Here is a 24,855-nt window from a genome sequence, read left to right on the forward strand (position 1 = left end):
AGCGATTTGGATAATGTTTTGTGAAAATGTTAGTCATAGTCCAGTTTAGGTTTTTATGCAAAGAAAAATTGGCCACGCCCTCTTTTCCGTCCACTTTTATAAATATGTTATATCTACGAAACTACTCAATAGATTTTCCTGAAATTTTCAGGGAACGTAGAGTGATGGCCCCCGGTTGAAATAGGCTACATATTTGGTTGAATTTCGGATAGGGCGAGGTACCTCCCCTATGCCCTATTTTTGTAAAAATGCAATATTTGCAACAATTACAAATGTATCGCTTTGAAAATTAATTTCCGAGTCAATGGCGATTGTGTTTCCGACCTTACGTGCTTAATTGGGGCATTAAGACTGGACAACGCCCACTTTTTTAAATATGTTCCTGAAACTTTCAGCAAATGTACAGGGTTGGTCCCCGATAAAAACAGGCTACATATTTTTTGACTTTCGGATCGGGCTGGTACCTCCCCTATGCTCTATTTTTGTAAAAATGCAATATTTGCAACAAATACGAATGTATCGGTTTGGAAATTTATTTGCGAGTCAATGGCGATTGTGTCTCAAACCTTACGTACTTATTTTGGGACTTAAGATCCGACCACGCTCACTTTCTAATTAGGTTATATCTACAAAACTACTGAAGGGATTTTCACGAAAATCGCGATTTGTCTAAACTTTTAAAACTTTATAAATAAAAATCAACTATCGTTCGTTGGTAATGACATCAGTTGAGAATGGCTGGACCTATTTTCGACTTGGGTTTTTATACAAAGAAAATTTGACCATGCCCACTTTTACGCCCACTTTTTTCAATTTTAAATTTTTATCATTTCTACAAGAACTGAAATTGGCAGGGAATGTACAGAGATGACCCCCGCTTAAATAGGCTCAGTTGAATTTCGGAAACGGCGGGGTACTTCCCCTATACCCTACTTTTTTAAAAATGTTATATTTACAATAATTACGAATGTTTCTATTTGGAAGTTAATTTGCAATTGTGGTTGTGCCTCCGACCTTACCTACTTTTTTAGGAACCAAAGACTTGACCAAACCCACTTTTTAAAATATGTTACATCTACAAAACTACTGAACCGGCTGAACAGGCTTATTTTCTTGAATTTTGAAGAGGCATATTTAAAAAAACGGCTTACCTTTATGAATAACAATCAAATGCTGTCATAACCCAACTTAGGTTTTTTGGAAAGAAAAGTTTACCACGCCCCACAGTGGTTCAGGAATCGATTTTCCTGGCCAAAAATCAAAATTTTGTTTTGTCAAAGATATTTAATTTCTATATGGGATTCGATAGTAAACATATTGAAACTAAGGGAACCAAAAAATTAGGCCCAAATATTGGAAGGTGTGGGCGTGGCGTGCCCCTAAAGACGAGCATTTTCCCCATTTTTGGGAAATACGTCGTTTTTGCAAATTTCTGGAGAAAGACGAAGCTATTTCTCTGAAACTATAAAAGTTATTGTATTCATTGTTTTTTTGTAAGGTAGGTTGGATTGTGGCCTTTAAAAATCGTTTTAGTAAATTACCGTAGCGTTTACACAACATGATCTATTTTATTTTTCTTCGGGTACTAAATTTTATGAAATTCCAAATTTAGTGGACTAGAACTTTTGTGGAACAACATGGAACAAAGTTCTGTTTTCACAGAAAGATGCCCGAAAGTCTCCTCTTCCAGCCCATATACACTTTTGTACCCGACCCGTTCCGTCCGTTTAACACTTTTTTCAATTTATTAAAATTATATATGTAAAAATATGTGTTTTTCTATACTGTTTCCATATGAATTACAGTTTTTTGCCACAAATGACAACTTTTTTGAGTATATGAGTTTTTATACGAGTTATATAAGTTTTATTAAAACGCAAAGAGCATTTTTTTAATTTTTGAAAAAATTTAAATGTTTTTTGTAATTTTTTTTGCAAATTTTTGAAAAAAAAAATTTTGGACTTTTTTTCGAATTTTTTTAGGTTTTTTTTGTAATTATTTTGTTTATTTGTTGGTGTTTGACCATCTTTAATACATAGGAAGATATAAAAACCACAAAAACACTCATATTTTGATGAATTTCTCTGCAACTACCAACTTGACCGCTTATAATTCGTCTGAAAGCTTGTGTTATCTGTCTAACAAAAAAAGAATTATGAATATATCTCTATCCGTTCAAAAGTTACAGAATTTTGACCAGGAAAAAACGATTCTGAACCACTGTGCGCCCCCGAAAACAGGTTACATATTTTATTGAATTCCCTAGGGGGCGGGGTACCTCCCTTATGCGATATTTAAAAAAAACGTTATATTTGCAAAAATGATGTATGTATCGGAATAAAAATTTACGGATTAATCTACAATCTAGGTACTTCTTTGGGGCCTATAGGCCTGACAACGCCTGTTTTTTTAATATGTCATAACTCCAATACTACTGAAGGGATTTCCATAAAATTTGTAGCAAAAGCTCAATGTTTGCCGTTGTTATGTATATTTTAAGAATTTCGGAAGAGGTGGGGTACCTTCCCCATGCCTTTCTGTTAAACGCTATATGTATAAGCCACACTCATGATTATATCGGTTTCAGCATACATTTTGGTAGGCAATGAAGTTGTGTGCACCCTAGGTACTTTTTTAATATGTTATATCTGATGACCACGCCGATGATGACCACGTCGACTCTTTTCAAAACATTATTTTTCCAAAACTACTGAACCTAATTTTCAGAAAATGTTCAGGAATGTCCTGTGGTCCAAAATGCTATATATTTGTAGACGAATTTCGGGGCCTATTATTTTATAATCGCTATATTTGCCAAAGTTATGAGCGCATCAGGTTGCAAATTAGTTTTCGAGACAACGGTGGTTGCGCCCCCGATCAAGAAAAACTATAAATGTACTTAAATGGTGAGGTTCCACGGTCCATCAGCCATGAAAAGCTAAAACATATAAGTCTAAATAAAAGGGAGAATTCGATTTAACCATTTTTTTAAAATGTGCCTAAAAGGCACAAATTGGCGAAAAATCCGACAAAGTCCGTAACAGAAAAGAAAAGTTACAGACAAAATCTGTTGATAAATTTAAAATCCTTCTCGGTTTGACAAAATACCTATTTTTGAATTGTCAAGCATAAAGTCGATAAAAAGTTGTCATTAAAACTCATTACGACGGGCCAGCAACGCGGACCGGGGTCTGATAGTTTGTGGTATAAAACTTTCCATATGAAATTGGTTGGTATAGGCCCACGCTTTTATATAGCCCCCATAGAACGCTACCTCCCGATTTTCGGTATTTTGAAGCTTGCGGCCTCAATATTCCTCCGAAATTTGGTATTTAGTCTTTGCTGGTGGTATAAAACTTTCCTCTAGAAATTTGTCGGTACAGGTCCACGCTTTAATATAACCCTCATAGATCGGTACCTCCAAATTTTCGGTATTTTGAAAGTTATGGTCACAATAATCCATCGAAATGGCTGAAATTTGATATTAAGTCTTCATTGGGGGTACAAAACTTTCCACCTTCATATTGCCCCCATAGAACGGTACCGCCAATTTTGAAAGTTGTGGCCACAACAACCCACCGAAATGGCTGAAATTTGGTAATTAGCCTACGTTGGAACTAAAAACCTTTCCGACTGAAATCCGTCGGTATAGGGCGACATTTTGATATAGCCCCCACAGGACGGCAGCTCCCAGCTTTCGTACTTTGAAGGTTGTGTCGTCAATATCCCACCGAAATGACTGAAATTTTGTATTTAGTCTTCCATGGGGTTATAAAATATTCCAGAAGCGTTATTCTGAATTTTTGGTATTTTCGTACTTATTCTTCTTTGGACCTAAAAACTTTCCACCAGAAATTTGTATGTATAGATCGGCGTTTTGATATAGCCCCCATAGAACGGTATCTCCCGAATTTCGATATTTGGAAAGTTAGCTATTGTTTTATCGAGATTGCTGAAATTTTGTATTTAGTCGGTCCACGTTTTGATATAGCCCCCATACAACGGTACCACCCCATTTTCGGTATTTTGAAGGTTTTACCCTCTTTACCACGAAATGGCTGAAATTTGACTTAGCCTTCGTTGGGGGTATAAAACAATCCCCCCCCCCCCAAATTTCGTCGGTATAGGTTCACGCCTTTATATAGCCCCTATAGAACGGTACCTCAACACAACAAATATTGTTCCACAACATCCCATACGGGACAAGGGAGACTACTCTCATATCAATGAGTGCAACCCGATTCATATTTAGCTCAATGATATGGGACCTACTGTTTGTCGCCGAGTCCGAACGGCGTGTCTTAAGACACCACTTGTGGAGAAGTTTTTCAAGGCTGAAATACTCAGGAAATGTCCCCAACATTACTGACGGGTATTTTGCCACCGTTGAAAAATGTTTGATGTTTGCCTGGCCGGGGAATCGAACCCCCGACCTTCTGCGTGCAAGGCGGGCGTGCATACCATTGCACCACGGTGGCACCCAAACGGTACCTCAATGTTCCACCGAAATGCCTGAAATTTGGTATTTAGTCTTCGTTGGTGGTACAAAACTTTTCACTAGAAAGTTTTCGGTACAGGTCCACGCTTTGATATAGCCCCCATAGATCGGTACCTCTCAATTTTCGGTATTTTAAAGGTGATGGTCACAATAATCCATCGAAATGCCTGAAATTGATATTTATTCATCGTTGGGGGTACAAAACTTTCCACCTGAAATTTGTAGGCATAGGTCCACGCCTTCATATTGCCCCAAAAGAACGGTACCTCCAATTTTCGATATTTTGAAGGTTGTGGCTTCAATATTCCACCGAAATGTGTGAAATTTGGTGTTTGGTATCCCTTGGTAGGATAAAACTTTCCCCCAGAAATTTGAAATTTGGTATTTTGTCTACGTTGGAAGTAAAAACCCTTCCGACTGAAACCCGTCGGTATAGGTCGACGTTTCGATATAGCCCCCACCGGACGACACCTCCCAATTTTCGTAATTCTGAGGGTTGTGATGTCAATATTCCACCGAAATTACTGAAATTTGTTGTCCACGTCATCCTATATCTCCATAGAACCGTACCTCTTGATTTTCGGTATTTTTAGGTTTTAGCCACATTATCTTACCGAAATATCGGAAATTTCGTATTTAGTCTTCTTTGAGTCTAAAAACTATCCACCAGAAATTTGTTGGTATAGATCGGAACGGTACCCCCGAACTTCGGTATTTGAAGGTTAGCCACATTGTTTCACCGAAATTTCTGAAATTCGGTATTTAGTTTTCTTCATAAACGAAGGGAAACTAATTGTTTCATTTTATTATACCCTCCACCATAGTATGGAGGGTATATTAAGTTTGTTTTTCCGTTTGTAACGCATTGAAATACTCATTTGCGACCCTATAAAGTATATATATTCTTGATCAGGGTAAAATTCTATGTCGATCTGAGCACGTCCGTCCGTCCGTCCGTCCGTCCGTCCGTCCGTCTGTGGTAATCACTCTAGCATCCACAAAAATAGAGATAGGACGCTGAAATTTTGGGAAAATGTGTCTTTTGTTTGCAGGCAGGTCAAGTTCGATGATGGGCTATATCGGTCCACGTTTTGGTATAGCCCCCATATAACGGTACCCCCCGATTTACGGTATTTTGACGTTTTTAGCTACATTTTCAGACCGATTTGGCTATAATTTGACATTTAGGGTTCCTAAGTGGCAACAAACATATATAACAAAACTTGTGGACATAGGTCCACGTTTTGGTATAGCCCCCATATAACGGTACCCCCCGATTTGCGGTATTTTGACGTTTTTAGCTACATTTTTAGACCGATTTAGCTATAATTTGAAATTTAGGGTTCTTAAGTATCAATAAACTTATATAACAAAAGTTGTGGACATAGGTCCACGTTTTGGTATAGCCCCCATAAAACGGTACCCCCCGATATACGGTATTTTGACGTTTTTAGCTACATTATCAGAGCGATGTAGCTATAATTTGACATTTAGGGTTCTTAAGTGTTAATAAACTTATAAATTAGAAGTTGTGGACATAGGTCCACGTTTTGGTATAGCCCCCATATAACGGTACCCCCCCCGATTTGCGGTATTTTGACGTTTTTAGCTACATTTTCAGACCGATGTAGCTATAATTTGACATTTGGGGTTCTTAAAAGTCAATAAACTTATATAACAAAAGTTGTGTACATAGGTCCACGTATTGGTATAGCCCCCATATAACGGTACCCCGATATACGGTATTTTGACGTTTTTAGCTACATTATCAGACCGATGTAGCTCTAATTTGACATTTGGGGTTCTTAAAAGTCAATAAACTTATATAACAAAAGTTGTGGACATAGGACCACGTATTGGTATAGCCCCCATATAACGGTACCCCCCGATTTACGGTATTTTGACGGGTTTAGCTACGTTTTCAGACCGATATAGCTATAATTTGACATTTAGGGTTCTTAAAAGTCAATAAACTTATATAACAAAAGTTGTGGACATAGGTCCACGTATTGGTATAGCCCCCATATAACGGTACCCCCCGATTTACGGTATTTTGACGGGTTTAGCTACATTTCAGACCGATTTAGCTATAATTTGACATTTGAAGTTCTTAGATGTCAATAAACTTATGTGACAAAACTTGTGGACATAGGTGCACGTTTTGGTATAGCCCCCATATAACGGTAGCCCCCGATTTACGGTATTTTGACGTTTTTAGCTACATTTTCAGACCGATATAGCTATAATTTGACATTCTTAAGTGTAACTAAACTTATATAACAAAAGCTGTGGGCCTAGGTCTAAGTTTTGGTATAGCCCCCATATAACGGTACCCCCGATTTACGGCATTTTGACGTTTTTATCTACATTTTCAGACCGATTTAGCTATCAATTGACATTTAGGGTTCTTTAATGTCAATAAACTTATATAACTAGTGGATATAGGTCCATGTTTTGGAATAGCCCCCATATAACGTTACCGCCCGATTTCAGGTATTTTGAGAATTTTACCAACAAGTTTTAACCGAATTATCTGTAATTTGAACATTTGACATTTGAAATTTTTAGTGGTCACCACACCTCTCCACCAAAAATTGTCAAGAAAGCCCCCATATAACGGTACCTCCCGATTTTCAGTAATTTGATTTTAGCTACAATATTAAACCGAACAAGCAGTAATTTGACATTTGAAGTTCTTAGTGGTCACAACACCTCTCCATCAAAAATTGTCAACATAGGTCCATGTTCGGATATAGCTCCCATGTAACGGTACCTCCCAATTTTCAGTAATTTGGCAATTTTAGCTACAATTTTTAACAGAACTAACTTTAATTTGACATTTGAAGGTTGTAGTGGTCACCACACATCTGCATCAATAATTTTCAACCTAGCCCCAATATAACGATACTTCCCTATTTTCTGTACTTTGAGGATTTTACTTAAAATGTTTAACCGAACGCAGGTCCATGTTTTTGTATAGCCCCAAAACAAACCTCCCGATTTTCCGTACCTTAGCTTTATTTTTTGGACGAACTTTCTGTAATTTGAAATTTAAAAGTCAACAAAAATTCTGCAACAAAAATTGTTCATTTAAGTTCACATTTTCGTATAGCATTAACTAGCTGTTAATGACATTTGAAGTTCCCACGTTATGTACCGATTTTCGATATTTTGAGGATTCTAGCTAAATTTGTTAACCGAATTAGGAGTTATTTGACATTAAAGGCTCCCATCAAAAACTGTCAACATTGGCCCATGTTTTATTATAACCCCTATATAACAGTACCTCCCAATTTCTAGCCCACCAAAAATTGTCAACAGTTACATATAGGAACCATAAAAAAGGGCCTCCCGAATGAAGCATTTTATGTACATTATCTGACATTTTAACGTACTCACTTAAAGTTGGGGACAGGAATGAATATTTTATGGTGGAGGGTATGAAAAGTTCGGCCCGGCCGAACTTAATGCTTTTTTACTTGTTTCAATACAACTCGTGGTGGAGGGTATAACAAGTTCGGCCCGGCCGAACTTAACTCTCATACTTGTTACTAGTACTATCGGAAAATTTTTCAGAAAATCATTTCGCGAAAAGCTGGATACATAATTTTTTCTGTGTTTGTTACGGAACATCATATACTTTTAATTCCACACAAGATTAAAAACGTAGATTCATTAGTTTTGGGATAAATAAACTAACATTAACAAAAATTTAGGAGTTCTATTCAACTGACGTGGAGTGTATTTAAGCTTTTATTGCACACTTGCCCTGTGGTGCAAAGTCAATTCGTGAAGTGCGACAATAGCAAAATATTCAGATGCTACCTGATCTCTTTGCCAAGAAAAAGTCTTCGATAATTTCGGTTAATTTTGTATTTTTTATTAAAATAGATTTCATCTTACTACTAAAAGTTAGTTATTTAATAATTTAGATAAACTTGGTTTAAAATATGCATATTTTTGGAGTTAAACATTCTGTTCGTTATATAAATATATAATATATGTGTATATCATACTTAATATGTAATCAGTTTCAGTTGTTTTTAAACATAAAAAATAATACATTTCATAAGATAAATACATAATACAAGATTAGAAGATTATTTTTCTTATACCATAAATAAAATTTATTGCTTTGCTTTCTTACTGCTGTTAACATAAACATTTTTATATATTTATTTATATGTGTATTTTGATGTTCGTATATATTTAAAAAGATTTACTTAGTGGAAAAAGTAGATGTGAGAATTGTACTTTAAGCTTTGTATTCACTTTCATATAGATTTATGATCTATAAATGTGAAAGTATTTACAATAGTATGTGAGTTTGTGTTTATACATAATACGCTTATGTTTATATGCAAACTTGCTTTTATTTTAATTTTGCATTCTTACATGTTTAAAATTTACATCCTTTAGGAAGCATTTATGGTTCTAAGCATATTTGGTACATAAATCATTTTACGTTCTAAGATATTTCATAAAATTTTGAAATTGGCATTGTTTACATCCATCCTTTGACGTACACACGAAATAATCTAAAGCTAAAGTCATCAATTTTAAATTCATATTAAAAAAATCTTTTCAATTTTACCGAGATAAGAAAGAGTGTTTTTTGCCAAAAAATGGTAGCTTCATAAAGAAAATACAGCAGCAGAAAAGAATCAGTCTATCCAAAGGCCATGATTAAATGATGCCAATACGTATTATTTTATTGCATGCACATTGACCATGCCAACTTGACCAAACTACCTACCGGTCTGTCTGGTTGCATTTACAGAATTTCTGGTTGAAATAAATATTGAAAGTCAATAACGGCTAACAGTGTTTCAAATTTCAAATTATTTGCAATAATCCACAAATCATAAATGTATAAATATTTTTGTTGTTAAGCAGCATAGAAAACTATGTAGAAACATAGGTTTGATGTAGGGTCAATCCGGAACGAAAAAAACACCTCCCGTGGAATTGCAAATATATGGTGAAACTCTTCAGGGAGAAGGAAGCTTTGTCCGATGTAGGAACATATATAAAACGGATTTCCATGAACATCTCCGAAGAGAAAAGTGGATACAATGTAATGTTTTGCACGGGGCTAAAAACCACTCCGCAGACTGCTAGGCTCTGAAAATGTTGTCTACAAAAAACTTATATCAAAGTGGTGTTGAACTATTTGTGCAAGTCGTTCGGAATCGGCGATTAGAAGGGGGTCCATATCAATGAACTAAAAGTGCACTTATCGATATGATATACGTCTGCCCTTCGCCGATATGTGTATGCTATTTTAAAATTTGCACTTAGTTCCTGACTCCGCTGAATACCACTTATTTTACAAAAATATATAATATTGTTTAAATTCCAATGTTCAATATATGACGATTTGCAATAATTTGATTTAAAGCCACTGTGCGACAAAGTAAGAAACAAACGCCAAATGCAAACTATAACAAAAAGAGATATGAAGACAGAAATACAAAATCCTTAATTAATATGTAGCTGCTTCTAACAGCATAAATTATAGCGATGTTGATGGTGGTAGCAACGATAATAGTGGTGATGGTGGTGTTATTGGCGACGGCGGCGGCGGTATCGATTATGCCTGAGGCGGCAGTAGCACTAGAGGAGTCATTGATTTGCTTTGCATGAACGCAATTGGCAGTTATGTTGTGGTATCGGCAGCAGACCAGTTTTTCAGCAGCATCAATGCTCACGCATTTGCTTGTAAATCACGAAATGATACAATTCTTGTCTTTGTCGTTGGGATCGGAAGGTTTACGTTTGCGATCGTAGGCCAAGGCGTCGTTTGGTACATAACTGACGCGTACACCGCCATAATGACGTCGCTGTGGCAGTTGATACATCATATAATCCTCCGAACTGGACGAACTGGAAGAGCAGGTTGAACACACACTGGAAGCATCATCTGAATCATCATCATGTTGCCCGGAAGACATGGCCGTTTGTGATGAATGATGATGACGTGTAGGATCTAATGCTGCTGTCTGTAATATAGACGGTGGTCCTTGATATGAGGAAGACAATGGCTGGGCTGTGGTGTATGTGTCCGCACGTGTTGTCGAATTGGAACGATGACCGCTACCAGAACGATGAGATTTTCGACGCCGACGTCTTCGTGAAGAGTGACCGCCGTGACGTTGAGTTGGATCAGAATTGTTGTCGGTGCCGCGATTTGTGCCGGCTCCATTGCCTGAGTAACTGCGAGATCGTGGTAAAGTATCTGTAGGTATACCTTCAAAACGTACACCTTTGGTTTTTTTACCTTCTCCACCACCGCTCATGGGCGACGAGGAGGAAGCTCCACTTAGAATGGATACTGGATGTATGGGAGGATTGGTGCCAGACTGAGCCGACTGATGTGACACAATAGAACGTTCACCCGCTGATGCCGTCGGTGATCCCATCAGCTCGGGAGGTAAGGCCGTCGAGGCCACCGACAAATTAGGTGTTGGAAGATCGGGTACTTCGGAAGGTGGAGCTGAGGTTGTGGTGTGAGTTTGATTCTGTTGCAATGGTTGAGAATATTCTGGACAGTTGCCATATTGTTGAGTCATGGGATTTTGAGGTAATGCAGGATTAGTTTGTATTGATAATTCTGGCATACTGGAAGTTTTCGTATTTTCCACTTCAGATATTTGATGTAGCTGTCGTTGAAGGTTATAGCTATTAGCTCCCGTTAGCAGCGGTTTATTGGGCCAGGTTGAATCTAAATTGAGAGCCATTTCATTAAAATTATATGGTCCCTCGCGTTTCAATTCCATTGGCTTTGGCATCAAATGATTAAATTCTCCTGGCGAAGTCAACGGTGACATATTCTGTGAAGATGACGAGTTAATACCACCCGAAAAGTCAGTGAAATCGCCTGCCGTGTGCTCCATATCCTTGACTACACCAGCATCTGAATCTGAGGTGGGATAACTTTGCTTGGCGCCATCCGATGATGTGGATATGCCTACCAAACCCACATTTGATCCTCCTGTCACATTTACACTACTATTGGAAATACCAGCCGCTATTTGTTGACTTTGCAGTTGATACATGGCATTGTTAAAGTTTTGTTGATGCTGCTGCTGTTGCAAAGGTGACATTGGCGGCGAACTTGAGGCATGACTTGACGGAATACGCGTTTGAGGTCTTACTCTCTGAGTGGGTGGTGTGGGTGTGGTGTACATGCCTGTACCGGAGCTATCGGAGGGTGTTGGTGGCTCACCTTTACTGCATGCTATGGAACAATAGATGGAACCACGTCTGGGCAAAAATGCACGTCCCAGCAACGAACAGCGACATGTGTTGCAGGAGAAACATTCATCGGTGGCATGCCAATGCTGGCCGTCATGACTCATTTGTCCTTGATCTACACCAATGGCTTCGCCACAGTAATCACAGTATTCAGCGAACATAGCATCAAAACAGAGCAGACAATAGGGCTTGCCCTCACGCATAATGTACCTTTGTCCACCCAATTGTTTTTCGCACTCCTGGCATGCAAAATGATTCATATGCCAGGCACGTCCTTCTGCTTCGGTGCATTCATCGGCCAAGATAATCTGAAAGACAGAGAAAAAAGGAAAAAGTTTTGGTTATTCCGTTGCATGGTCCTTTTATAAAGAAGAACAAAAACAAAAAACTTAAACTAACTTTCTTCTGTGGTGCAATGTTAACAAGAAGAAAAACTATTCCGGACAGAAGGTGACTCTGAATACTGAGTGGTGTTAAAGTTTTGGAATTTGTTCAGAGTTGAGTGCATGTTGCGGCCGCGAGCTTGCAAAAGTTTACTCTCATTAAATTTTGGATAAAAACATGATTGCGATTTTTAATGATAAACGAAATATTGATAAAGCGTGTTTTACTATAGAGTGTGAATGGATGAAGCTCAAATGTGAATTCCTAAGTTTGGATAGTGTTTGCCAATTTATTTTGCTAACAAAGTTAAAACTTGTTTATATTAGTAGCTTTAGATAAAAAATAAAAAATGGGGGTGGTGCTGGAGGAAGCTGTCTGATATAGTCTATCTTGATTTAAGTTTGAGAGAATTCTTACGATGTACTAGTGCGTACGTACTTATCGTCGATGGTTATCGTGTAAATCTTTTTAGTTGGGCAACATTAGATTTTTTTAGAGCTTTTGGTCATTTTACCTTCAGACATGGATTTGCACACGAAAGCATTATATCGCTATAAACAGGACCACGCATTCGGCAAACAATGTCAAAACCATCCTCGAACTGCCCTTAACGGCACTTGTGTGAAAATGTTGAACTTTAGCATGAGAGATACCTGACCTGCTTGGGACTGGATGTACGTTTGGAAGAAATTACAGAACGTGCAAAATTTCGGCCGAATCGGATACTCAATTCGTATGTTATCAATAATTTTAGTTGTGCAGGCAGATTTCTTGTGGACCTTTTGGAACATTGTCTCTGGTAGTACCGATTTGACCAAAAAAATAATTGTAAACAATTTCAAAACGATTCGAGACTACATAGTGTATAAATTGTTACCGCTATAGCGACAAATTTTTATATTTTGTGTGGAAGGTACTAGAAGGAGTGGATGAATAAAGTTCATATTCGAACCTAATCTATGTCTGAAATAAATATTACGATGTGGACCAAATCGGTTAATCTCATCGTGAGTTATCGTGCGCATCACTTTAGCAAAAAACGTCGAACTTTTAGTGGGGGACGTACCCGAAGTAGTGAAACAATTTTCGATATTTTCAAGATATTATCCTCATTATCACACTGAATTGACTTTAATTTAGTATTAAGTCTTTTGATGTAGCCCGCATAGAACAGTACCTATCGATTTTCGGAATTTTCAAGGTTTTAGCCTCATTATCGCACCGAAATGACTGAAATTTCGTATTTCGTAGTCCTCGATAGTTCTGTAAAATATTCCAACAGAATTTTTCGGTATACATCCACTATTTAATATAGTCCCACGTAACTGTACCGCCCGATTTTTTTGTATTTAGTGTGTTCTTTGTCACATTTTTGGACCGAAATGCGCATACAAAAGTTTTATTCGAACATTGGTAACACAGGGCAATGTTTTTGTTGTGGCATAGTGTAGGAGGAGCTTAGTACTTTTATAAACTGCAGGAAAATAGTTGTTCCATTTTATTTCAATACAATTTGTGGTGGAGGGTATACAAAATTTTGGCCGGCCGAACTTAACGCGTTTTCTCCTAGTTTGCTTTGTAAGCTATTTAAACATTATAAAAGAGAGAGACCTCAACCCTTGGACAGCAAAACCAGTAACGCGTGCAAAATTTACTTCCATATGTTATGACCGTTGGAAAATATCTCTAAACCCTATTCTTGCAATTACGCCCCAAAATATATTGCTTCATTTACACCAAAAATTGTATTAAATTCATAATTTGCGACCTTTTTGTATTTTAGTGTATGGGCTGATATTGCATTTTGAAAGCGCACACCAAATTCATGCTTTTTGGCCCCAACGAAAATTTAGGGTGTAAATTCAAAAATTTTTGGGGTACAATTTTCCAATTTTTTTAATCGTAGAAAAATGATGTCTGTAAGCCCGTCGACCGTGCACTCTTTATGCCCGGGGTTGATTCCCAGGCAGGGCAAAAACTTAATATTTTCCCAGCGTAATGTAGGATAGTTTTCCTTCCTTATAAGCCGTTTGGACTCTCCGATAAAAAGCAGTTTTTACGTAGGTTGACGAGCACTCATTGATATGAGAAAAGTCTCCCGTGTCCGTATGTAGAACAAATCCGTAAATCGTGTCATCATACTACATCACCGAACTATTTGACCTAATTAATCGGCCTACGATCATTAATATTAGTGAAGACTCCCCTTGCCCTTAGAATCATGCTTGTGAGAAATTGTTTTTTTATATATATGACAAATTTTACTCACGTCGACCTTGTCCCACGAAAAGTTGTACATCCCGAAAAGGAAATTTCCCTTATAATTTTAATTCGCAGTAATATTAAACCACATGTTTAAAATGTTGCGATTTGTACATCACTTTGTATCTTTGGACAAAATAAAGTCAAATAAAACTCATTTACAGAAATGCAAAAAGAAAATTTTTCTCTCCCTTTAGACATAATTTATCATGCACAGACAGATTCATGTACAATTATTATTAATAAATCACAATTTTCTTTCTTTAACTTTTAACAAGTGACATTGGACTAAACTCAAAACATGTTCAATTTGATTAATTCACTGACGAGAAAACTTTATCCAGACAGTTACTGAGCAAAAACAATAATTTCAACAAAAACTTACCTCATCACAGGCAGAGCAACGTGGTTTCAAAGTTTCTGCATGATGACGGCCACAATAGAGTCGTCCATCTCGATGAAAGTAGATAAGATCGACAAGCAACTCACGACAAACGCAGCATATAAAACAACCGGGATGCCAGGAAGCATTAGGTCCCAAGCGGGAGGCAAATACCGCCATGTCGCCGGTGGAAATCAAATCATCGCACTGAAATTAGATTTGCAAATAAGACATTAAATTAATATTAAAATCTGAAAATATATCATCAGCCTGGAGCTAAAAGTTTCTAAGTTATTACTTGTTTGCCACAAAAAATATTAATGGTAAGTTAGCAACAAACTAGGCAAACTGAAAAGGAAAGAGCTCGTTAAAAAACACTTGACAATTTTCTAAGAAAAAGTGAGAGAAAAGAAGAAATAAAAACTTTTAACACTTGACCCCTTACTTACTGCCAACATTTACATTGTCTACTTGTTTGGGGTAGTTGGTTTATCCGGCCAACATTTCTTAGTGAGCGCTCTTAATAACATTTCTGCACTTTGTTGAAAGATAAACTTCAGAGTGTCTTGCTCACTCACACTTGGACAAAGTGTATATAGTGCAGCTGATGTCTCTGCAATCCCAGCTACCTACAATCATTCAATTACCCTCCAGTTAGCCAGGTCAAGTCATGTTTTTAAGGTGTTCGTTTATTTCCTAACTAACAAAGTCAAGTTGAGTTAAGTTGGTTGGCTTCTATTCAGTAGTTTTTCCAACATTGTCTTATGCCGCATTCTTAACGACATTCTCTTGGCCACTTGAAGTTTGTAGGTGGCCATGTACAATCAGTCTGAACACATGTCATGGCACTTGCGGGGTTAACAATTTGCTGACAGTTGCAACTTAAGATGTTGAGCACAATTGGTGGCGGATGTGTCTAGCGTCGTTCGAAACTTCTATTCAACTACACCCAAAGTATTAACTTCTAATTGCATTAAACATTTTTTGTCGCTGAATATTTTTGAAGTTATTTGGAGGTATTTCATAAGCATTTTTTGTCACGTCCACATTTATATCACTGACCAAAGTTCTGCAAATATTGCTTATTTGACAAAAATAAAAAAAATTGACAGTAAATAACCTTAAATACGACCAATATTAGGAAAGGACAAAGTCTATAAAATATAGTTCAAACATTTACATTGATTGTACGATCTCGGGTCCTATCGTCGATGACATGTGTGATAGGTTAAATGTCTACATAGCCTAGTGAAGTTCTTCTATTTGAGGAATATGGAAATATCCGCCGCTAAATCCACTGCCACACAGTTCACAATTTAGACGGTTGAAATGAGGCTCCCACTGAAAATATTGGTCGATGGTGTACTGATTCCGACCACTAAGTACCCCAAAATATTGGGTGTAACGTTCGAGAGCATGTTTAAGTCGCCAAAGCTATTTGCGATAACATCAGAAGTAGGAACAAGGTCTTCAAGTCGTTGACCGGCAGCACTTGCGGTGCTGACATCTTACTAAGCAATGCGGCGCCAACGTGGTATACAAATGTTAGCGCTACGCAGTGGAAGCATGCTGCCCTGACGACTGCAACATGAGGAGGAACATGACACCCGTGGACCATCTTTATGAGAAGACGAAGGATGTTGTCGATGCAGTACTTGTTGGGGTGTTAGTGCAGTGAGCATCCGCGTCATGATTTAATGGACAAGCTTCTCCACACAGACACGTCAGGAGAGATCTTCATGATTTTGTGAGGGAGGTCCAAAGGAATAAACGAGAACCTCTAGACCAACGAGTCTATCAGGTAGGTTCGGGTAGGATTTACACTGATGCAGTCGCGCAGGTATAACTGAGATACAGTGTAAATGTCGTACTTGGGAACCACCCCATCAATCGCAGCAAAAGAACACCAGCTGTCAAGCCAACCAGGAGTGATTTAAGCGTAGTTAAGATCCGGATGATGTAGTCGTATCAATTCGTATGGGACTCGAATTGATGCCACGATATCCAACAAATGTCCGCCATGTGGATTGGGATCATACCGCACTCTTCATTTGTTTAACTGCCCAGCTAACCCCACTCGCCTGTCTCCTGATCAGTGCAGTTTGCAGAATATTGAGTCTGGATACAGAGGAACCAGAACCTGATAACTGCAATAAATATACAACAACAACAACAGTGTGAGAAGACTTCTTATGAAAACTAATTTCTTGAGCTCTCTGATATTTTCTCTAAAAAAAAAACAAAGCAAATCGAACAGTTAATTTGTCAGTGCAACACCATTGCAAATTGTTTAACGGCATATTGTGCCACTTTTTTCGCATTTCTACAAAATTGACCTTCTCCCACAATCAGCGTAATGGAAAATGCAAAACGAAAACTGCACAAACTAATTTCATGCCAGCTTAAGAAGTGGGAGAACTGAAATTTAATCTTAAATCGATAAATATCTACTTACCCCATCACAGGGACGTGCACTCATCAGTGGTCTGACATTGCCACGTCCAAGTGCATCACGTTTGCGTTGTGTGGAGAATAGGCGAAGTTCTTTACGTTCCTCATCCGTCAGCGAGTGACAGTAACGAACCTGAAATGACAGACATGGCCAAAGAAGACAATGAAATAAAATACACAGTTACAAACATACTTATGATGAAAACTTTCAGAAAAAAAACAAATATTACAAAATGTTCTTCCACCAAGCAAAAACCCATCAACTGTTAAATAATAAATACCAGTTAAATGTTTTGAATAGCAATTGTAAAGACAGCAGCAACAATAATAACTAACTCTTTTTGGAAAACAAATAAACATTGTATGGATTTTGGTTGTGCTTTTGCCTAAAAACGATATACAAGGAATGCCTGCCCACCATCGCTTTGTTTTATTGACCTACAGCAGCTGTTCAGTAATGGTCATCTTCATTTATGCAGTTTCTGGAACCATAACTATTTTGATTGCTTGCATATAAAAAATAACGAAAAAATAAATATAACAAAAACAAATAAATAAAACTGGCAATGCCGATAGGAAAAATGTTGGATATCAGCTACTGGGCATAAAAATAACAAAAAAAGTTAGCTTTTTGTGGTTCATGGACATATTTATGTAACATGATATTCAATACATATGTACATAAATACATATCCTTGTACCCTACAAATGGTTATGATGTTGCCGTGATATAATTGTTCCACAAACATCCCAGAAGGGACAAGGGAGGATTCTCTCATATCAATGACTGCACCCCGATTTATATTAGCTCAAGGATATGGGACCTACTTCTTATCGCCGAGTCCGAACGGCGTGTCTTAAGACACCACTTGTAGAGAAGTTTTACATGGCTGAAATACTCAGGAAATGTCGCCATTACTGAGGGGTATTTTGCCTGACCTTCTGAGCGCAAGGCGGGCAAGGCAAGGCATACCTACTTTAAAACAAATAACTACTTTAAAACAATGAAGAACAGTCACTTTCTTGTGCAAACAGCATAACACAAGTCTTTTTAAATTAAAGCTTTTAACGGTCTTGTGGTCGGTCACAATAATTTCTCAAATACTTCGGATTTTCAAATATTCTCATAATAATCCAAATGTTATCAACACGACACAGTTCTATTATTGTGTGAAGAGTAACTTGACACCGTAAATTACCATCAGTTCAATACTTTTTGTTTTTGGTTACCTAGCACACTATACACTTATTTATTGTACACTTATTTATGTATTTTAAACAAGTACAAAATTATCAGTTGGCTTTGCTAACAGAAGAGTACCCTCAGCGAGTGAGAATTGAAGCTTTAATCCATGGATAATATAGAATTGAATACCGGCTACGCAACCAACTTGCTTTTCCTCAATAATTCGGTATTAGAGGTTTTCAAATTTTGTGGCCCTTTTTGGACGTATAAGCTGCCTGACAAATAAGATCCAGTCGGCTTTGCCGACATAGATATTCCCTCAGTTGATCAGATCAGCTACCGATTACATAATCAAAATCATTTTCCCATTTTCAGATTTTATGGCTTGTTTTGGACGTATAAACTTACCGACAAAAGTATATACATATTTCGATTAAACTGCAAAAGTGTTGCGGAATAGATACCTGCATCGGCATAGCAAATTTTGGAAGTGTATCTTATTTTGGGAGTCATTTTTTTTTTTGATAGATAGCGCGCCCTCCCGCCATTTCAGCTGGTCACCCTATATCTTAGAGGATTTGGACCACTACGTCATGAAGCATGGTCTTACAGGACGACAAGGAGCAGCATTGGAATAAATTGGATATTCGAACAGACCGTAAACTGAATAAAATTGATAAGACCAAGCGACCGATATAGACCTTTTTCGAAGTAAAATTACATTTGGACCAAATATTAGGATATTCAATGTTTGGACCGAATCGGTTGCTCCGTTCAATAGCGCGTACCATTTAACCGAAAATGTTGGAACTTTGCAGGGGGAGGTACCCGAAACAGTATAGCTCATCTTCGTACTTATACTAAGATTTGTCAAAATATTACGAAGCCCAAATTTTGGACCGAATCGGCTGACCCATTCGAAAGTTATAGTGCGCTCTAGTCACTGCACATGGTGCCTCAGGAAGCATGGACTTGCAAATCAACAAAACCTGTACTGCCATAATGGGGACAGCAAATACAAGTGGCTTCAACAAAAATCAAAGCGATTTTAGAGCAGCTCTTAAACAGCACTTTTCCGAAATTTTGTGTGGGAAGTACCGGAAGAAGTGGACAGTTATAGTCCATATTCGAACCTTAGCTAAGATTCGCAGAAATATTACGATGTGCAAAGTATGGACAAACTCGGTTACTGCCTTCGAGAGTGTTATTGCCCACCATTTTAGCAACAAGTTGTGAACTTATAGGTGTGGACGGATATTGTCCATCTTCAAAATTAAACTAAGTTTGGACAAAATATTATGAAGACCAAAATATAAACCGAATCAGCTGATCCGTTCGAGAGTTATCGTGTGCTTCAGCCACTTCACATCGTATCCAAATTGTCTGAAACGGATTTCGTCCAAATATACATGGGGTCTAAAATCATTACGATTAGGCACATTTTGCCCGTATGAAAGTGTATATACCCTCGATAGCATAAATGCTGAGGGTATAAAAATATATATTTGGATTAAAGGTCGTAAGTGTTGCAGAGGAGGAGGTAACCGAAGTATATCTTATTTTGAGTGTAATTTTTCGATAGATATTGTTGTGCCCTCCTGTTATTACAGTTAGTCACCGCATAAATTAGGAGTCTTGGGTCCCTATGTCGGGAAAACCATAATATGTAAACAGGACCACATGGAGTAGCATCGGTATAATATTCCAAAGAATCTTCGAACATATCCTAATCTACACTAAAACAAAAATGTTGAACAGTTGTGGGGGAGATACCCTAAGGAGAAGATCGATATGGAACATCTTCGAACTTAAACTAAATTTGGAAAAAATACTACGAAGGCCAAACTTTGGACCGAATCGGCTGATCCTGTCGAGATTTATCGTGCACTGCAGTCAGTTAGACAGACGGACTTGGCTAAATCGAATCCAAATTGTCTAAAACGGATTTCTTCCATATATGCTGTACAAAGTAAGCTGTGACCTTGTATGTGAGCTGATTGATCATAGCCGTTTGTTTGCAAGAAGAATCTCTTCTATCGTAGAAATAAAATACCACTTATAAATTAATCGGTTATTAAATATTGGATAAACAGTCAGAGCACGGAATGCCACATTTCACATACTCGTTTGGAAAATGTGGCTGAAAACGTACAAAGAACGAATATATATATATATATATATATATATATATATATATATATATATATATATAGCCAGACAATAAAATTATATGATACCGTTATATGGGTTCTATATCAAAACGTGAACCAATGTTGTACATATTTGATTCGCCATTACCTACAGATACAGACGGATTTGGTGAAATATTTCACCAACATATCTCAACTAGTTTGAATGTTTTTAGTTTAACGCAGCTAGATCAGTGATTTCGTATTGTACACTGTTCACTCATTCCTCCATCAAAGCACCCCTCGTCCTGATAATATATCAGCTCAATGACAAAGTATTGTCTACTCCATGTATACAGCTGTTAGTGGGTACCATAGTCCAAAAGGTATGTAGTAAAGGCGTCTTTGCCGCAGGAAAACTAGAGAAGCCGAATAACGGTAGTTTGATGCACAGGATGTAACGTGGCAAAATGTTCACATACATAAACCTGTCATAGTCATGTATATTATATTGCACATATACACAAACACCATAACATAGACCACTCAAATACATACGTGTTTACAGGGATTTAGATCACTTAGTTGCATCTTCATCAATGACGCTAACGGCTTACAAGGAAATAATTCTCATTTACGCTGTGTCACTGGTCGAATAAGTTTTTCAGCTCTTGATAATTAAGGAGAGCTTGCTACTGTAGGGGGTTTGCTATCCGCCAAGGTAATCCTGGGTTAGTGGTTGTGTTTAAAAATTTTGGAAAGACTACCCACACACACAGAGACTTCGGTTTTCTGTAGCATATAGGAGCTTTGGTTTCCTGTCTCACACCGAGACTTCAATATTTTGTCCCACACATAGACTTGGATATTTTGTCGCACACCTACATGGACTCTCTTTTTTCTGTCATACACAGAGACTTCGGTATTCGGTTCTTCACAGGAAGGTAAATTCGTATATGTATTTAGTAGTTTATGCGAAATCGTAGCCAGTGTTTGTGGTAAGAATAGCTAGTCATTTTAATCGTCATTCTCGATCATCATCTGCCGAGTTCCCGAACTATATCATACCGCCGTCAACCGAGTCGTCAATCAACTCGTTTTCTATTATCGTTAAATTGTAAAATCCATTGTGTCAATCTACTTCGTCGCTCCCGATCTTCGTTGAACCCGATTTGTAAATCAGCTTCGTCGCTGCCGGTCGTCGTAGAACCTAACCATCAACACACCTCGTCATTACCAAACATCGTCATTATCGATCAGCACCAATCCACAGCGACGTTTTAGACCATTAACAGACAGTATTAGAAGAAATAGAAGTATTAGTAGAATTCTCAGATCATTTTTTTATTTTGTGATAAAGTCTTCAAGTCCGCATTCCCAACGAATATTCTGGGGGTGAAGATATTCCAATTGGAGTTGATGGTCAGAACAAAACCCCCAAATGGTTTTGAGTTCTCAGGCCAATGTTTTCATGATAAAGTCCCCATATAAGGGTACCAATTGCTCAAGACACACGAAATCGGTAAAATAAGGGGAAACCTATATATATAGGGTGAAAGAACATTCTTTGGCATTTATTTTTTTAAGTTTATATCTATCAAATGTTGGCTGCGTCTACGTCTTACGGTCTGTCCGTAGAGTCCAATTTTCGCAGAATCGTTCGAACATTTTGACTGGTAACTGACAAATGACACGCGGCCTGAATTGAAGCGGGGTTGTCCGCATACACTTTAGACTTTACATATCTAAAAAGTCTAACGGTGTGATATCACACGATCTTGGTGGCCAATCTACCTTCAATAAACCTGAAACTGTCTGCTCATCGAAGTGTTTTCTTAATAAATCCATTGATTGTTGTCATGTGGGGAAGAAGCACCTCCTTGCTGAGCTTCATTTTCAAGCATCAAATTTTCGGCTATCATGGTCGCCATTGAAGGTTACGTTCTCACCGGCATCATTTTTGAAGAAATATGGGATCATGGCGCACCAGCGGACAAACCATACGAAACCGTTGTTTTTTTCTGTATGAAGTTACACCTCTTGAGTCTCTTTAGGTTGCTCTTAACTTAAATGCGGTTACTTTCCTTGTTTACATACCCATTAAGCCAGAAATGGACCTTATCCTAAACACAATTTGGCTCGAAACACATTCCTTAAAAGGCTACACCGAAAGAACCCAAAATAGCAAAATTTTGCGAAATTATTTACAAAATATGGGTAAAACGTAGAAAAATACCCGAAATCGGGGTATACCCTTATGTAAGGGCTTTACCAAAAAGTTAACCGACATGAGAAGTATAGTGCTAACATTTGGTTAAGGTGATGTATAAGGGGCTCTAAAAAATGTTTGGCCTATGAACCCAAAACTATCAGCCTCATTTGAGATCCCCTCCCCTTCAGATTGGCTGTTACGCAGTGTAATTAACCCAACACACAGAATCATCATAGTCCCCGATGAAAATAAGACTATGACCTACAAGCACTCGTGGACTTCCCAGTTCTAGCACGGAAGAATAAAATAATAACATCTCATTTCCTTTAAATAAAATATACTAGTATTTAAATCAATAACCAACCACCTGATTTAACCATTAAAAAAGACAAAGTTTGTCATTCAATTCGTTAGGTGTGGAGACTTTACATTCGACTGTCCATACCCCACGAAAAACGAGTAGGAGCCACAAAATTGTCCACTAAAATATTAGTTGTTTTAATAAAATATTAAAACAATTATTTTTTTAACGTGCTGCTGAAGAAGGTTGTACAAGATGTGGAATTAAATGAAATGCCGTAATTAACATATTCAAACATTTCGGGTTACAACCACTAAGTTGGCTAGGCCATGGCCTGAGGATGAATATACCATTACGATCGTATATGCAAAACGGGCAGAACAAAACCCCGTTGGAAGAAAGATATGAGCAATGATGTCAAAAAGAATGGTATTTACCGAATTTTTATTTTTAATTCTGACTGATTACAGTTTCGGTTTATATGAAATAGCAGGTTGTTTTGTGATTGTGTTGTATACGGTATAACATACTCAATAGATAGTGGGCAGAAAGAAGGATAAGGTGAAGGGGGCATCACGAAATTTTAAGTTAAGAAGAAAGTCTTAGTAACTTATCAAAGGGGGAATGTTTAGGAAAAACAAGCCAGGGCTCTATTAAGAACATTTAACATAGTTTAAAATTCTTGATCCACTGCAAATGGAAAGCTTCTAAGTTTTGTGGTATTTGGAATTAATATTAAGTACGAGTTCTTAAAATTGTAATGCGTAATACAATTCTTGTTCCTATTCGTGGTATTTGGAATTAATATTAAGTATGACTTCTTAAAATTGTAATTCGTAATACAATTCTTCTTCCTATTCTTCTAGTTTTTTTTAAATGCATACCTTTATCCCATAGGTACTATAAAATAGCTTAAAATATTGACGTCTTAACCATCCTACCATATTATTAATGATAAACTTCTGGTATTTGTTGCTGCTACAGGGAATGTGATATAGTTAAGGCGTTAGATGTTGGACCAACAATGAATGTTGCCATTGCTGTTGCTGTTGTCTTGGGATATTGTTTTTTTTTCGTGGAGATGATTCGTCGACGTCTACATTTGGTCATGCTGTATGGATGGAACAACAAAACAGTAGCCGTCATACCAAGCAAACATAACCATTTTGGCCAGAGTCTCTATGGTCGTCGTCGACGTCGTCAGTTAGATTTAAATGTGTCTGAAGCTATTTGAGTTGTATGCAAATACTATCTCATAGACAAGCACCAACCAAAAATAACAGCCATGGACCTTAGCAGACAGTCAGGAATATCAGCAGTTTGAAACTTAAGCTCATGCTCTCGATGGTGCCTACACACATGGCCTACAGGCCAGACCACTGAGTGCCCCTTGGAGCATTTGTAACACACACTTGGTTGCATATATGGTGTTTATAGCTTTAATCCCAAAGCCTATGATTTGTTTGCCATCTCTTCTACAGGCTCCCGAACAAAAGCCAAAACTGCCAACATTCACATGTACATCCATTCACATTTGTGTGTCGTCGGTACAAGATGTGGAGGAGCCTTGACGCACACAATACTCGTTTTGTTTTCAAATATTGAACATTTTACACTTTGGTTGGTTTTCTCAATTTCTTTATTTCATTATTATGGCCATAGATTGTGGTCATTCTTCCTGCCAGTTATGTGCTTTACAGTGATTTCTAAGGGGGAATTTGAAGTTTGGAATGTTTTAGTCGAAATAAAATATACATAAGGGACGTTGATCCGAGAAGGAGAGTGTAAACGAG

General features: G+C 37.6%; 1 protein-coding gene across 4 annotated transcripts in view; it reads right to left on the reverse strand.

The window, feature by feature from the left end:
- Positions 1 to 8,356: 8,356 nt before the first annotated feature.
- The window catches only part of pk (prickle), a 411,335-nt gene continuing 394,836 nt past the window's right edge, over positions 8,357 to 24,855 (reverse strand). For all 4 annotated transcript variants that reach the window (XM_073957487.1, XM_073957486.1, XM_073957485.1 and 1 more), the window contains 3 exons: positions 17,239 to 17,367; positions 14,787 to 14,990; positions 8,357 to 12,063 (listed from right to left, as the gene is read on the reverse strand). In XM_073957487.1, coding sequence (XP_073813588.1) covers positions 10,225 to 12,063; positions 14,787 to 14,990; positions 17,239 to 17,367 — 2,172 coding nt within the window. In that variant the 3' untranslated portion in view covers positions 8,357 to 10,224. The remainder of the gene's footprint in view (positions 12,064 to 14,786; positions 14,991 to 17,238; positions 17,368 to 24,855) is intronic.

The sequence above is a fragment of the Musca autumnalis genome, unplaced genomic scaffold (assembly GCF_047663935.1).
Source record: "Musca autumnalis isolate F117 unplaced genomic scaffold, ASM4766393v1 scaffold_5, whole genome shotgun sequence".
NCBI lineage: Eukaryota > Metazoa > Arthropoda > Insecta > Diptera > Muscidae > Musca > Musca autumnalis.